The 17,733-nt window shown below is 41.2% G+C and overlaps 1 protein-coding gene across 3 annotated transcripts in view; it reads left to right on the plus strand.

Annotated features, from left to right (window-relative positions):
* The window catches only part of DOP1B (DOP1 leucine zipper like protein B), an 870,802-nt gene that overhangs the window by 454,508 nt on the left and 398,561 nt on the right, over positions 1 to 17,733 (plus strand). For all 3 annotated transcript variants that reach the window (XM_086935393.1, XM_086935394.1, XM_086935395.1), the window contains exon 13: positions 9,253 to 9,444. In XM_086935393.1, coding sequence (XP_086791519.1) covers positions 9,253 to 9,444 — 192 coding nt within the window. The remainder of the gene's footprint in view (positions 1 to 9,252; positions 9,445 to 17,733) is intronic.

The following is a 17,733-nucleotide window of genomic DNA, read 5'->3' on the forward strand; positions in this document are numbered from 1 at the left end:
CTTGCAGGTCCGTGATTGGCTCCTGTATTGAAGAGAGAGGCGGGGAACTGTGGGTCAATGTTATTTTTCCGGCTCGGGGGCGGACCCGAGGGATTGGCCGGCCAGAGTTCGTGTGGACGTCCCCGGGATGAGGTAAAGGCACAGGGGGAAAGAATCCTGGGGGGGGACGCCGGGACTCCGTCACACCCACATAAAGAAGATTAGCCAGACCCCAGTGGCTGAGCCTGTCCCTGTGCGCACTGATCTGTCCGGAGATGAACCATGAGTGAGGTGAGCCCTGAAAAGCACAGAATTGATCGCAGTTTTTTTTACATTTCCGATTGAGGCCTTTCTTCTACACAAAAGTCAGGGCCGTGGCAATGTCAACATGTACACCAATTATTCCAGTGATTTATCAGTATTAAATCAACCTCCAGTCAGTAAATAATCCAGTTTAACATCCATAATTGGAATATTAACCTGTGCACAACGTTTTGTCCTCTACGGAGCACAACAGCAATGTATTATTTAAAATATCTCAGTTGTGACAGCCCTGTAAAATGATTAAAACGCTTAAAACTAAATGATGTAGGAGTAGAATTAATTGAACTGTAATTGCTAGAGTTTTCCCCTTGTAGGATTCTGCTAAGAAATGTGATTAGAGTATCTGCCTTTCCCTGGGATAAAATAAAAGTTTATTTACTTGATTTGCCACTAATCACTGAGGTTGGTCAGCAATGCTGAAAATATTTGCATTTGTGGGATCTGATCGGTCTAAAACTTCGGGCATCTCTAGGCTAAACAGATAGAGTGGATTCATTCTTCCTGATTTTCCGCTTCTCTTAAGACTTGCCCCTTTGACTCTATCTGCTTAAATAAGAATGTGCCTATTATCATGAGTGGCCTGCTTATGATGAGGAGCAAAACCATACGTTTCCTGCTGTGATTTAACCGAAGATCATAACCAAATGGCTTCATGTGACCTAAGTCATATGTGCCTAAATGTGACATTTAATCTTTCAAGTTCTTTACCCCTGATATATTGTAGACAATTGTTGGGTAGGTCTTCGTCTTGCTACTTGGTTGCATGTTAGCCTGTCACAAATGCAATAGAAAATTGTGGGAGTCTAAGCTCTATCCCAATCCCATCTTCTAGGAACATGGTCTATACGTGGATATAAGTGTGTCTGATCCTGTGGTGCAAGATGGGGCAAAGCACCTTCACAGACACCTCCAACCTCCATTTGATCGCAGTGTTGACAATATGGTAAAGAGGACCTGCATCTTAAACGTTATATCGATCTCCTAATGCTACCTCACTTGTATATCTTATGAAAATAGTAAATGCAAGGCAGTTAAGCATATTTTTACATAAATATTCATGAGATGATCCCTTCCTCAATCGAACACCTTGTGCAACCTGCTTTCAATTGTGGGTGTTTAACAACAAGGGGTGGTGATGGACAGAGTTTCTGAATTAAGCAGAATACTCTCACCCAGTCAAGAGATCAGGGCTAGATCCAACACCGTTTTTTAGCTCACTGCACCATCCCAGCTCAGAACCTGGCTATATGCAAATTAGTCTGTTCCTGTCCCAGTGCATGATGGGAACAGGAAAAACCAAACTACCAAGCCAATTCTTACACTGGGAAGGAAACAAGCTTCCGGGGACCGGTTTCTGGCATTTCAGCCGTCGTCGGCCCGGCTTGCTTGAATCCTGATGGTGCAATGAGCAAGGGAAGTCAAAATGTCATTTTGTCTTGAATTCCAAAATCATTGCACTGTCCCTGCCAGTATCATGCAGAGTTATACTTATAGAAGTACCACTTCTTTTGCTTTCCTTAAACACAGTCTGCTTACATACTCATTAAGTGACTCACCTGCAAATCGTAGATTTTACAAAAAAAGGCAAAGGAAAATAATTTTTGATTGTGAACAAGAACGCTCGCTGGATAACTCCAATCCAGTGGATCTTGACTCAACAAACATACAAGAAGATTATCATTCGCTCATAAGTCAACAACATCTTGATGAGCAAACTGAAGTGGTGAAAGAAAAAAATCCAACTTCAATTATAGTTTCCAAACCAAAGCCACCTCTTAACCCTTCGGCTATTGCTTTTTCAGATGTTGTTGCAACTGATCATATATCCAAAACAGTGCCTAAGATCAGAAACAATGTGGATACTCTTTATCTTGATTTCATACCTATTTTTGATCCTGACCTCATTTTAAATAGATCTGCCTTAGTTAAGTGTTTTCACGAAATAGAAAGCTTAAAATTGATCCAGTCTGTAGATCTAGACATAATTTCATTAATAAACTCTGAGAATGGAAGGATAACACGGGTAAAATTTTACTCAAAATTGGTAACAAACCATGTCTTACAATGGGCAGAAGAATTCCAAATAAGAGGAATTGATGTTGATCCCTTTATACCGGTTAAAATAGAAAATCATAAATATCAAAAAATGTCATTTTATCAAGGCATAAAATCCGGTCCTCGCGATGGCCTTACGGCAGCGCCTGAAGAGCTAAAAATACGGATATCAAAAAATGACCGACAGGTGATAATTAATAATCCGTTGCCCATCAAACAAACTAGGGTAAAGGATATTGATCAGGAATGGAGTTGGTTGCCCGCTGTCTTATCAGATAAATCAGGTTTTGCAGCCAAAATGAATTCAGAGTTTTAACGATAACTTAAAAATAATATCGTGGAACATTGCTGGATTAAACCAGAGCTCAGAAAAGCTGTTATTTTTGCAGTCTCTTGACGCTGATATTATCTGTTTGCAGGAAACGTGGTTGGCAGGGAACTTTCCGGTTGTAAAAGATTATTATGTTTTGGAGAGTGGTGCTATTTCCTCTATGAGAGGCCGAGCAAAGGGAGGGTTAGCCTGCCTTCTGTCCAACAAGGTTAAATGGAACTATACTCACTACCAGGATCCAAATAAATTATTTCAGGCAATAACTATAACAAACTCCGCCATGGACGCCTCTCAGAAATCGTTTGTAATAATAAATGCTTATTTGCCTCCAGAAGCAAAGTATAATTCGAGTATTAAGATGATTAGTTCTTTTATATTAAATTTACAGGAATCCCCTTTTCCCCCCCACATTTTACTACTAGGAGATCTAAATGGTAAAATATCTAATTATGCCCTTGAGATATTTAGGAATAAGATAAGAGAGGAAGCATTTATGATACCTAAAGCTATCTTTCCGGAGAGCATTAAAATAAATAAAAGAGGGAAATTAATATTAGAGAGTTTATCCGAGGTAGACTGCATTATAATTAATGGAAGGTTCCCTTCGGATATTCCCGCCCATTTCACTCACAAATTAGGAAATGGTGGTTCTATCCTCGACTATATGATAGTTGATAGTACCTTCTTTTGTTTCTTAGATGATTTTTCCGTTCTAGTTACTGATCTTAGTGATCATAATGTTCTACTTTTAACCTAAATATAACATCATCTCAAAGGGATTCATGGAAAATTGGTAATGATTTATTGAACATTAATAATAAAGGGAAATGTTATTGGAATTTAGGGTCCATTAGAAGTTTGTCTAATATATTAGAACACACAGCTGAGAATTTAAGTTCATGGGAAGGTAGAGAGCTATTTTATTTTGCGTCTCTTTTACAAACTTTAAAAACTAAAGTTCGAAAGCCACAATCAAGAAAGCCAATTCCTAAAATCCCTCCTGACCTTCGTTACCTAAATAAAGAAATAAATAAATTAGTCAGGGCTCAATATCTTTCCTTTATTCCTGAACGTAGGCAGAGAATTTCTCTTCTGAGAAGAAGAAGAAATAGGTTAAAGGTTAGATTAAAACGGGAGAAAGAAGATGCTCTCTGGGTTAAGCTTCATGAGGCATCTAAGAATGGGCAGGTAAAGTCTTTCTGGTCATTAATTGGAGAAGGATGTGGGGTGCGATCCAGACCCTCTCCTATATCCATTAACAAGCAGACATGGGTTGATTTTATACAACAACTATATAATAGCAATGATGAGAAGTTCTGTCCTGATAAACTGCAGGAGGATTCAACCCCATATGACCCTCCTTCTGAATTAGAAATAGTTGCAGCAATCAAAGCTTTACGCTCATCTGGTGCACTAGGCCCAGATGAAATCCCAATTTCCGTGCTAAAATCCTATAGCACGTTATGGGGAAAAATCTTATACCCAGTCTTTAAACTTTGCTTTATTAAAGGCACGGTTCCACATTCTTGGAAGGGGAGTTTACTAATCCCGCTCCATAAAAAGGGGGCTAGAGACTTACCTCAAAATTATAGACAAATAGCCCTCTTAGATGCCATAGGCAAAGTTTTTTCTAAATGTTTATTGAATAGTTTAAATGATTGGGTAACGAAATCTGCAATACTCCCGTTGGAACAGACTGGATTTAGGAAACAGCATGGTACTTTGGATAATCTTACTGCTCTTCAAATCCTGGTGGAAAAATATGTTTCAGTTCGTAGAGGGGGTGTATTTGGGGCTTTCATTGACTTCTCTACGGCTTTTGATAAAGTGGATAGGCCCCTGCTGTGGAGTAAGTTAACCAAATTAGAGATACCATCTAGTTTATTAAAATTAGTTATCGCACTACATACAGATACTTGGTGCAGAGTTTTAATGGGTGGCGAGCGAGGACTGTCTAGGGTTATACCCACAGATAATGGTCTGAAACAGGGCTGTCTATTGGCTCCCCTGTTATTCTCCCTATATATCGCCGACCTCCCCAAAGCTATTTTATCAACCAGTAATGGTATTGCTCCACTTTTGGGGAGAGCTCCAATAGCGTGCTTAATGTACGCAGATGATATCTTAATCTTGGACCTCACCCCAAAAGGTTTGAATAACCGCTTACAAGCCCTGTCCTCCTACGCTAAGGCTCACTTTTTAAAAATCAATATCTCAAAGAGTAAAATAATGTGCTTTCAGAGAAAGAGAAATTCCAAATATGAAAATTACTCCTGGTCCATTGGGGGTGAAAGATTGGAAGTAGTGAAATCTTATCCCTTCCTTGGTAAGATTGTCATGAACAATCTTAGTGAAAAAGCCCACACGGAGAATAACAACAGAAAAGCCCTTGTTCAAGGGAAGAGTCTTATTTCCCTCTACAAAGCGACTGGCAGAAGGCATTTTTCCATATTGCTCGAGGTTTTCCGAGCAAAAATCCCTGCATCCCTAATCTATGGATTAGAAATAGTGGACATGGCATGCTGGAATTTTTTAGATTCTACTGAAGGAAAAATATTACGCAATTTATACTCTGTCAGTACCGCAAATTCTACCTCCTCTTTAAGACGAGAATTTGGATTGCGCAGCTCTCGGGCTCAGGCATCTGCGAGTGTGGTGCGTTGGGTCTATAACATTGCAAGAGGAATGCCTGGCACATTTCGATACCTAATAAAAAATGAGTTGTTGGGTTCCTTTAACGCTCATTCCTCCATTGTGAGGAATTTCCGACAGCTAGACGAACAAAGTCTTTTCACATTATCTGACACCCAACTGAAGTTATCTTTAAAATCTGCCTCTTGGGAGCTGAGCTTTAGAGTTGATAGTGGGACCAGTAAAGCGGTGAGTGGAATGTTCCCTATTGGTAAATTTTGTAAAATAAAAACTCCCCAACCATACATATGCTGGAATCTTCCTCATGGAATTAGGCGATTTATGCTGCTGTTAAGGTATAATTTGCTCCCGTTAAATTGCCTTCTGTCCAAATGGTATGGTAGTTCAGATATCTGTAATCATTGTAACCTTAATACCCAGGATATGTACCATGTTGTTTTCGTTTGTCCGGCCCTTATGGCATTTAGACGTAAATGGCTAAGACCTATGTGCCTCCAACTGGGCATTCGTACTGCTTATGATTTCATTGAAGCAATGCTTAATCCCCCCGATGAAATGTTTTGTTTTAAATTATTTTATTTCTTTAAATGCTTTTTAACATTATATTGAATACTTAATACTATGTATATTTTCTTTGTACTTTTTATGGAATTTTGTTGTATGACTTTATGAATTCTTATGTGGATCTCTTTTGAGTTCCGTTATCATAATAAATAAATTTGAAATTTGAATTTGACTCACCTGCACAAAAAATGGGCTTATTCATAGTTTTAAGTAGCATCAACCACTCAAGTTATAGCATTGCTACTCCCTTGCTTGTTACACAACTCTGAGGCATTAGGATTAGTACTGTAGTCATAATTTTCCAGACTGCAGGAGCCTACACATTTATGAGACTCCCTCACAGAGCAGCAGGTTCGGGTAAGATTGTCTTTCTACATTTTGGCCTTAAAAATAACAGTTGATGTCCAAAAACAAAACCAACATATGTCAATGACTTTACTGAACCACTTGACCCAACTGTAAAATAACTTTTGACACAACTATTATTAACCCAGTTACTGACATATTACAAAGGCTTAGCATCAGATTAAACTATTATTGCTTCTTCATGTTATTTTTCACTCAACTTAAAAGTTAAACGTAGAAAAACATATTCTCTCATTCTACCAAGCTTAGTTCAGCCTGATTCTTATTTGCTCATTCATACTATGTCTATCTGTCTTGACTGAATACCTATATGTATCTTTCAACCATGCCCCACTCCCAGTCCCCCTCCTGCCAAAATCTGCTATGCATTGCCTTTCCAGCAGGCCTGGGGTGTAATCTGCCTAGTGTATCCTACAGCGGTATGTGGTGGTCTGTGGCCACTCCTGTTCTGAACTTCCTTCCCCAGAGCCTGCAGGGAAGAGGTTTTGCCTCTGCCAGAAAGCTTTAGGCACAGTGCTTGGCCCCTTCTTACCCTCAAGTTAAAGTCAGACTAGAGAAGTAAAGAGGCCAAGCTAATCCTGGTTGCTGTTTTGGGATTTGCTGTGAGGTTTTTTGGGATCTAAGTAGTTGTCGGACATAAGACCCAGGGCAGGTAATGGGCCATAGTAGTTTTGCTGACATAGGGGATTTGATTTTAGTCACTCCATTAAAAAAGACACATATTTTTCCTTCATCCCAAATTACAAGAGTGATCGTAAATGTGCATCTTTGTGTTATTTATTATGTTCCTATTGTTCTTTGAATTCACAAAGACACGTTTTCCATCCCTTTGATGTATGTCCTAGTCTCCTAAGGATGAATTGTGCTCACCCTGCCCCAATAATGTGTTTCCTTTTGGCATTGTTCAAGTACTCACTAGGCACCTTTCCAGATTATAATGTTAAATGAAGGAAAAATGATTAACTTCTCCCAGCAAATACGATTACAGAGGTTCTCGGCCTATCAAAATGTGAGAGTTTCCACACATTTACTTCACAATGGCTCAACTGGTTGTTTTTGCCTCTGATTTAATTTTTCACTCAAAGTCGATTCTCTAACAAATTGACAAATGTTACTGTTGAATAGTGTTACTTTATTTTCTCCTACATTCTCGTAAAATAATCTACATATGCATACTGATCCCCAAATGGATGTTTTATTGGTTCATGCCCTACCTTTTTGTCTAATGTTACGTAAAGATGTTCAGTAGTTTTTCCCCTTGACTTGTAGTGAATGTTCTTGTGTGATTATGAATGGATAAACACAGTTACCCAGCTTGATCCATCTGCCCAAAGCCTCTTACTAGAACTGTAGATGGGCAAACGTGTCTTTTTTGTGTGTGCAAAATATTGTATGAATTTGTCAAACTGGGCATGATCGTTATAAAAACAAATGCCTTAATATTATCTCAAAATAATTGAAATTAAATGTAATATAATACGAAATGTACCTATATATTGCCAAGGAGGTTGCAATGTTTTTTTCTCACAAATTATTAAAGATCTTTATAGAAGACACAGGCTGTGTATTTCATGGCTAGTAGGAAGCCTGCAATCAAAGCTAAAATAATTGCCATCTTGATTAAAATATCCTATGATATTTTAAAGAAACCTCAAAATAAATGTAAATGGGTTATTTGTGGTGGCAAAGACCTAAGATGTTGACAAAAATCCTTAAATTACCCAATGGTAAGACATTTATAGCCTGCCCAGATATGGAGGATTACTTTAGGGTTGCCCTGCTCTTTTTATAATGGGTAGCTGGTTACAAAGAAAATTGGGGATATAATTGGCTCCATGTGAACCTAGTGGTGATGAACAGGGTCCCTTGAGGCATGATCGGTAAACCCCAAAACATTTACTATTGACAATATCCTGCTATGGACTCACTGAGCACTAGAGGTATGCGACAGAGCTCTTACTGTGGGAACCAAAACTCCCATCCCCTTAAACACTTAGCCACTATTATTCAGAATTTTTCTTTCGTAACCAAGAGAAAGGCGTTAGTAGAATGATTTCAGAAGTGTTTGAAGGTGGCAATGACTTTCATTCATTAAAAAAAATAGAATATCTTCACCACAAGAACACAATTAATAGAAATTATTGACAGTTTATATAGAATCTTTAAAGACTAGTAGAAAAAACAAAGGTGGAATTGTATGGTTAAGTGTGAAAAAGCCAGTAGAGACTATTGCTGAATGCTTTCAGTAGAAGTCAAGGTACATTCCATAATCGTCCTTCTGTGTCCAGAAGGTGGACATGAGTGCTATGAAATTTATTACAGGATACTATATTGGTGGTATCTTACTCTGTAAAATACTAGGCAAGTTCCTAGGGGTCAAATAGATTTTTTAGAGAATGTCGAGGAGTAGACATCATCTCTGGACATGTGGTGGGCAGGCTCCAAACTTCAGATTTTGTGGAAAGAGGTCCTTGTGGCCATTAAAAATGTTTTGGGGTAAATAGGAGACTTCATTCTTCTATCACTAGCTGAGCTAATTTGATAACATATGAGGTATGACAAATGGATATAAAGACATTGATACAGTGCACCTACGCCAAAACCGGTGATTGAACATAATTTTTAAAAGCAAGAAACCCCAACTATTTTATTCCTTAAACTTTGTGATGTTTTGTCATTAGAAAACATTATGACCCACCCTGGGGATATGTCTTCATAAATCAATGGGAGTAATTTCCAGACTTTAAGTTAGGAACACTTCACTCATTTGATATAAAGGTCTGGGAGAAGATAGGGTTTAGGAGGTGGGGAGAAAATAATGTTTCCATATTTGTGTTCAGTTATATGGGAAGGTGGCTGAAAAGAGTGGAAGTTGGAAAAAGACACGAGTGTACTAATAGTTGTTATTGTCATTGTTTATCATATGTTAAAAGCACACAAGATAGTAACAAGATGCCAATAAAAAACTGTCTTCATTTTAGGAGCTTTACTCTGAAGTGCAGACACAGTACCTGCCACAGATGCTCGGCTACATGGCGCAGTCACTTGCTGAGAACATGGATGTCCTAAGTCTGAAAGAACTCACTCACACCTTAAAGACCTGCTTCAAAGTGCTGAGCAAAGTACAGATGCCTCCTGCCTACTTGGATATGCAGACTGGAAGCGAATGTGGTGTAAGTGTCCCTGTTTGATCTGAGGTACTCCCTTATTTTTAGTGCTACACTTTTTTCACACATCTCTGTCTAGAAATATACTTCTTCCTGATAGTTCAGTTTTGTTCAAAGCATGCAAAGCACTCCAGAATGGCCCTCCAAATAATTCAGAAAATGTTCCACGGTGTCAGATACCGATCTATTTTGCTTAGAGGCCCAACTCTGTCAAGAATTTTTTCATTTTGCTTTTTCTCAATAGTCTTGGTTGTTCCGAATAGAGCTGGGATTGTGGCAGAAGAACTGAGTTGCAGATTATACTGGGGCTGATGTGAAACAGCCCTATGTTTGCTGTAATTTGCTTACCTTGGATTACATAAACCGGAAAGATGTTATGGTACAATCCTGTTCCAGATGTACAGTGGTGTTTCCTGTTTGCTTGCCGGTGCCGGGCAGCTTTCAGCATCCCATATCAAATCCTGGTTGCTAGCTTCCAGTTCTGCTGGCATCTCAGCTTTCACTTGGTTATCTTCTGCATCTTTTGGCCTTCTAGAGCACCATAGGGAATGCCTTATTTTTGGTCCAGCCTACTAGGCAGCGCCTGCACTTTCTTTTTCAAGGTATATTGTGGCTTACCAGGTACATAGAAGGACTTGGAGCTCACTCATTGATTATCATTGGTTGGCTTTCCTTGTCACTCTCATTTGCCTACTTCTCATTCGTGTCCAAGCTTCTTAACCTTGTCTCTCCCATGGATCATTCCCTCTTTCTCATGTATTCTTTTGCCTGGTGGCTGTACTCGATGTTGGGTAACTACTTTTTTTTCTTTTTGTGTTAGGACTCACAGAGAGTGCATGTGTTTTTGAGCCATCTCCCATGTGTACCTTCCTCCCCCTCATGCAGCTGCCTGTCCCAGCGTTCTTCTCCCCAACCCCCTTCTGGTTGCGCACGCCTGTGTGCTTATCCACGTTGCATCTGCTCTCCCCTATGTTGCTTCTGTGTCCCCCACTCTCCCCTGCATTGCTTCCATGCCTCTAGGCTTCCCCTTGTTGCTTCTGTATCACTCTGCCCGTGCCATGTTGCTTCCATGTCCCCTACCCTCCCATATGTTGCTTCCGACCCCTTGTTACTTCATCCCCATTACTTTCACTTAAAAAAAAACACTTTTGTGTCATGTGTTTTAAGTACTCATGTGACTTTGTAACCAAAAACAAAAAACAAAAAGAGGTTTGGGTCATTTTGCAAGCACATACATTCGTGGACGGATGTGTAAAAAAAACTTCTTGGATTTAATGTAGCCATACCTCACTGCATTGAGGTTGGTGTGCGGCGTGACTTAACACCATTGGCCCAGCAAGTAGGTCACAAATGTAAGACCTGTGGCTTTGCCAATGATTTTTGATTCCTGTTGGCGTGTTCGGAATCATTTTTCATGTAGGTTACGAAGCATCTGGAAATCATCTTGCAATACATTAATAGCAATTGGAAGAAACATTGTAGGTGAGACCAGTTGGCTTTGACAATGCTTGTTTCAAGTAGCACTGTGTCATCCGCATGACAGGAATTTAGATGTCACCTAATTGGTGGGGAGGGGAGGTGGGTGCAAGAATAGGCATCAGCAGGCGTGGTTCCTCCATTTCAACAGAGGAGCGTCGCCCCACAAGCCCCAGAGCTGAAATAATAAATGGTAATAAAGTTAATTATTTTTTACCAACCTGCCCCAAACTAAGTGTCAGGATGGGCCGGTGCCAGCGCTGCTGAGTGGCAGCAGAAGGGAGCTATGCGCTTTAAAATGCAGAAGTCTGTTTGGCCGTGCTTCTTGGGACGGCCAGCCAGACATGCGCATTTTAAAGATGAGGCAACAGCTTACATCATTCTTTCCAGTTGGAGAGATCTGCTAAAAGCACCTTGATGTACAGTTTTTCCGCACCATCAAGTAGATTATCTAATCTGTAGTTGCTGGAGTGTTGATTGGGCCCTTGTTATGAAATGTGAATAATGGAAAAAGAAGGCGATTTCAGTCATTCAAATCATTTAAATAAAGCTGACAAAATTTCATGTGAGCTAGGCACAACAACAAACCGAGAACTCTTTATAAGTGTAATAATGTTCTCAATGTTTTCTGACTGGTAGTCTTTTGTGGATGTTTGGGCAAAGATGCTAGATTGTACTTGTATGCTGTCCTAATACAGGGACTGAATATAGCATTGACCGGCTGATTGTGATTCCAATCTACACGCACTGGGCATATTTGCACAGCCTCTAATGAGTTGATGAAATCCCAGAATTTCTTAGAGTCTTTGGATTTTTAGATATTGAAATATTTTATGCAAGGTGAATCAGTGTGAATCAGTTCCTTGTGTGTCTCATACTAGCTTTTTATGGTCGCTACGTAATTCTCTGACTTTCCATGCAGCGTAGTGAGTGTCATCAGAGTGATTGAATAGCTCTATTACGTTTTTGTTTTAATCTAAGGGTTTTCGAGAACCACCTATTTTTGTTATGGTGATGATGGTGATGAGCTTGCCTAATATAGCTCTCTGGGATTCATGATGTTAACTGTTTGTCTAGAGAGGCCGGAAGAGTTTCCCAGGGTACTCTTATTTCATAGAAGCACTGAGAGAGAATAGTGAAATAAACCTTTTAAGTGCAGTCTGGTTCCCATTCCATTCACTCTAACTGTTGGGGACCTTTTGATGACACAAATTGTGATTTTAGGGGCATTTTGTTCCCAAGACAATAACATGAAAATATCTGTGGGATGTGAGCCGTTCTGTGGCATACTCGGACATTGCTGATATCAGGGAAGAGTTACAGTCGGACAAACGTGTGATCTAAAATTGCCTGACTTAGATTACTGATATGAGTGAAGCTGATGGTTATGTCTTTTTCAAATCTTCCAATCAGTGTTATTAAGATTAAACTATGCTGGAAATTGGCTGGGTTTGTAACTGTTTTGTCAGTGTGGGTTGAGAAGGCCTTTGTATGAGGTGGAAGAGATCACCCAACATTCATTCTGTACACGATATTATCCAGGTTTGAGTGGGTCAGATTGTAATGAAAATCGCCTGCTAAGAAAATGTTTGTTCTGCAAAGCTGAGCTTCAGATCAGTTAGCAAGGTGGGCAGATCTTTTACCTGCTTTATTTTTGTCTTATACCCAAGACTAATGCATCATTATAGCCTTATAGCCCGCCGAAGAGGGCTATACCGGGTATTAGAACATTGGAATGTTGGGAGCTCCATTGCAGACAATGGAGTGCTCCCTGCTTCTACAGGCCGGTAAAGGCCCGCAGAGCAACATTCCAATGTTCTACAAAGGGTTCTCGAAGCTCGAGGGGATATAAATCCCCTCGAGCTTCGAGAACCCTTTGTTTAATTTCGTAGCAGGGCTATACCGGCTATTAAAGTCCCGCCTTCAGCTCCGGCCTTTAACGATTCAGCAGGCCTTTAATAGCCGGTATAGCCCGCTACGGCGGGCTATAAGGCTATATTAAAGGCCCGCTCCAACGTTATAGCATAATAGCCAGCTACGAAGGGCTATAAGGCTATTAGAACATTCTGCCACTAGAGGGCAGAATGTTCTAACAAAAGAAAACAAAGCCTTATGGGAGCGTGAGGGGATTGGAATCCCCTCAGGCTCCCTGAAGCCTTTGTTCACAGCCAGAGCTGTGAAGAAAGAAACATTGGATTGTTGGAGCTCCAGGCTTATACCAGCCATTATATGCCCGGAGCACTCCACTGTTTTCAATTGAGCTCCCAACATTCCAATGTTCTAATAATGAATAGAAACTTTAAGTGAGATAAATCAGTCAGATAAAATTGCAACATGAACGTATTGCTGATATCAAGTTGTTTAGACGATAAATGGCATATATTAGAAATTAATGTTAAAAGTCCTCCCACAGCTCTCCACTTAATACGTTTTGAATAGGCTTGATATGGAAAACCAGGTAACCCTTGTCCTTTGGAAACATTGTGAATATATGTAAATATATGTAAATATGTAAATATATAGGCATTTATATAGCGCACTACTTACCCGTAGGGTCCCAAGGCGCTTCGACCGCTGCGAAACCCTTCCTGGCTTCCCTGAGAGATGGTCCCTTAATGGGTATCTCCAGGGTGAGACCAGGCATCCCCGGCGGTCTGGTGGGGCCGTTAGTGAAGATGAGGCAAGCTAATGCCCAGAGTTGCCGAGTGTGATCGCTGATCAGAGTGGGCACCGAGGCGAGAGAATTATCGAGTCCGCTGACCCTGGTCCAGAAACCAGCCGCGCCGGGAATCGAACCCTGGTCCCGGGCCGTCCTCTGCTCTCGGGTCTGCCGCCTCTAACCAGTGAGCCACACTACTTCACGGTGGTTGGGTGGTTATAAATCAACAAACGTATCTATCTTCTGAAAATCTTTGGCATCCATTAACATCAAGGAATACAGGAAGAGAATGTCTCCTTTGAGAGATTATGGTTTGTAGGTATTAAAGGAGTTTAGGGGCCCCAGGTCAAGGCTAGAATGGAGACATGTTCAGGAGGGCCATGCCCATTTTGGATTAAGGCTGTCGCAGGCCAAGCCCAGGCATCCTAATCACTGTTGGGAGGCTGCTCCTACTTCAGGACGTATTATGGCCTGATTTATGTGTAATTGTTAGTGTTGAGTAACCTCTTTCAGTCGCACTAAGAGCACTGGAGGTGCCTTTAGTGCTCACCGGCATGGCATTCACAGGGACCATGGTACTAGGGGCATCAGTTACAATTGGTGAATTTTTTAGATGCAAAACAATGGGTTCCTTAGTTTGATGCCCCAGTTTTTTAATCTGAGTTAACTAAATGTTACTATGGATTATTCAAATTTTTCATCCAGAAACACTTAGTCAAACCCTACACAGGTATCGCAGGAGGAATTTCAAATGAGAGAGTGATTGAATTGAATGGAGCAAGTGAAAGATATTGCCCCTATTCAGAATTTGATGAGGGCCCTTTAGAAATATATAGTTTTAAATGTTTATTCTTTCATTGAGTGATTGCAAGTGGCAGGGATGTGTGGATTTGACAGCAGTTCACTACGTTACTTCTGGGGATGTTTGAAAGGAAGATAAAGTTGTGTTTGAGGTCTGTTACTGTGGGCAAAGAGGACCTAAAAGGTGTCTACTTGTTGTCTATTTCAGGAGATGAGATACCAGTAAATTCCTTGGGGATTATAGTATATGTACTGGTTAAATCTGCCTGAGTTTTAGGAGATTGGACCCGACCAATCAGTTTGTGTGTGTGACAATCCACACCAGCCTTATAAAGATAGTTCGGAAGGGCTTGTTTCTGCAATGAACGCTGGTTTCTAAAAAATTCATATTCACTAAAGTTGCTTGAGGCGACCACATGGGGTAGGAAGTCAAATTAAACTGCCTCTGGCTTTTTCAGTTTGTTTAATCTTTTGCTCTGTCTTTTTGAAAGAACAGGTTCAAAGGCTGGAAGGACCTTTCTGAGTCAGCGGATATAACCCAGCCCAGTAGATGAACTGGGGCTATTTATGTGAATTCCTCCTGATCAACCTCTTCATTGGGCAAATCATTCTCAAGGTTTAAAGGAGCAGAGTGGGCACTTAGGGGGTGATTTATATGTTGGCAACAGACTATACATAATGGCCATCATGAAGGTCTGCCCACGCAATTTCATTGCAGCCTCGTATCCCAAATAATATGCACCACCAGGACCAGGACGGTGGTACCTGGCAATGTTTGGCAGTCATTTATAAATTAGTCGGATGGCCTCGCCACCATGGCAATAGAGTAATTTACTGGGTACCCATGGCGGAACGGTGGGCAAGAATTCCGCCAAGAAATAAATCACCCCCTTAATGTTGAAGGTACTTGCTGCAAGGCCGGCTCTCAAATCAATAATGGAGTGAAGCATTTGTGTGAGCTTTAAGAGTTTGCCTTATAAAGGGGGACAATTAGTGTTGACTGAGTGGGCTCCACCGTAGCCCAATCTATGATTGTCTGAGTCATGTGAGTTGGCTATCAATTGAAGCTACATTGGTGGCTAGAGTGTGTAAGAGGTCCACTTACAGATCATGTTTGTGTGGCTGAACTGTACAAGAAGAAGCATCAAACTTGGAACATAATCTTGGCAGACGTTTTCGCCAATGAGAACAAAAAAGGCTCGGAGATGTATTCATGCATTGTCATTGAAAGAGACCTAACAGGCGTGCGGGGTTTTAAGATAGGCACGTCGGGTTGAAAGAAGGTATGAGCTACAATAATTAAAACAGGTAGTACTGTGGCCAATGTTATTGCTGCCAGTGTTGATGAAGGCTTCAAGGGAAATTGATTTTTTAGTCTGAATAGCGCCGATTGATGTTAAATCTGGCACTGAAACGGCTCCTGCTTGAAGGGAGCTGGGCTTCAGGAGGCCTCTGTGCTGAAGCATTCACTATGGAAGGAGGCTTTTGAAAAGCTTTGTCAGGGCAGCTACATGGATTCCCCTTACCTTGTGAAAATCATGTTTTATTGAGTAAGGCTGGTGTGCAAGCGGAGCACATTGCTGCAGTCTTTGAGGGCACCTGAGTTTGTACACGGTTGACAGCGAGAATAACTTTATACGGTGGCATAGACTTTGTACAACAAACTCCCTCATCTTTCTCTTACTTCTTTCTGGCTAGCCAAAACTGGAAGCGAGGTAGCATTAGGGTGGCCTTTAGGTGCCAAGTACCTTATATCTATTGGCAAACGTCTAAAGAAGTAACAGTGAGGGTTCAGGGCACTGATCCAATTAAGTCACTTCAGTGGGTTAGATTACTAAAAACTGGGAATCGTTCTCAATGAGAAGTCACTAGCCTGGATAGTCTCAACTGCCCAGTCACTGAACCTTTGCTGACTTAGACCTACAGGAAGCAGTTTCTAAGCAAAATAGCGGCAGGCAGAAGGGTTGGAATGAGAGAAACAATGTCTGGAGATTCGATCTAGGTAGCACAAAATCAGAATGACAGAGATTCCACGGAACTCCTGAAGTTTGAGAGAGTAACAAAGTAAATGCCCTGGAGTGGAGCAAAGTCAAGTTTCGTAGAGCTTACCAGGGCTCATGCATATTCAGGAAGTGAGATAGCGAGGCAAAAGGAATGTCCAAAAGAAGTTTAGAAAATGAGCTGCAACTCAACTCTCCTCTGACACAAGAAGTTGACCTTCGGGCAGACCAGGAGTTTTCTGCTGCCTTCTCCAACCTCCCTCCTCTAAACTGTCATTGGATGGACTCAGAGCTACAGAGCCCAGCTGCACCCTGTTGCTCGCCTAACACTCCCTTCTGAAGGAGGCTGGTACTGGGACAGATGTGACCCCATACTTGAGTCTGTATGGGACAAGGTAGTTGAAGTTGGAGCATTGAGGAGGTCCAAAGCTGCAGAGGGAGTGGGGCCCAGCATTGCATCAAGAGCCAAGCTGAGGGCTCTGAGAGGCAAAGTGGGAGGGCACGTGCATGGCTGTCAGTCATTGTGCATCAGAGAGAGGAAACCCACTACTTTTAACCCTTTCGATGCTGATGACGAGCTCAGCTCGTCATGATGCACGGTTGAGCTGTGCTGATGACGAGCTGAGCTCGTCATGAACAATGGGAAAGTGGGGGCCTGCAGCACAGGAGGGGAAAACACCTAGCAGCCAAGGTAGTGATTCAATGTTTACGCTTTATTTCGACACCCAATGACATTTCAGTGAATCGTGAAGGAGCTCCTCTGGCTCCCATTCACAAACAAGCACAATTCAAACTCCTCAATCACACTTTCAAGCCACTACATAACACTGGCCCAGCATACCTCAACAATCGCATCTGCTGACACAAACCTTTTAGACTCCTCTGCTTATCCAGACTCCTACTTGCACACAACCCACACATTTAGAAAACCGGATCCGGTGGTCAAGCCTTCTACATCGCTTCTGAAGCATGGCACGACACATAGAGTCTCTTCAACGCTTCTGGAATTCCACAAGAAACTTAAGACCTGGCTTTTCGAGTCGTCCCACAGGCCCTACACGTGCACTCTACAAATTTGCATAACATAACATCTTCCTTTGTAATGTATAGGACCTTGTTGAGTGACCCACACATATAAGGAAAGTCACAATCTTTTTTGTCTAGTATAGGAGAATAGAGGTTTTTGTTGACTCCTAATGTGGTTTTAGCAAAGGATTCTCATAAATAATGTCACCTGTTGCCAGTTGATGCCAGGTCCAATTCTGTTGCATCCAGACACTATTACTCAGTTTGTTTGTAGAGTCTGATGCTTTTAACAGTGCGGTACATGGCGTGGTATCATAATGTCATTGGCCTACA

This window comes from Lissotriton vulgaris, chromosome 8 (genome assembly GCF_964263255.1).
Source record: "Lissotriton vulgaris chromosome 8, aLisVul1.2, whole genome shotgun sequence".
Lineage (NCBI taxonomy): Eukaryota > Metazoa > Chordata > Amphibia > Caudata > Salamandridae > Lissotriton > Lissotriton vulgaris.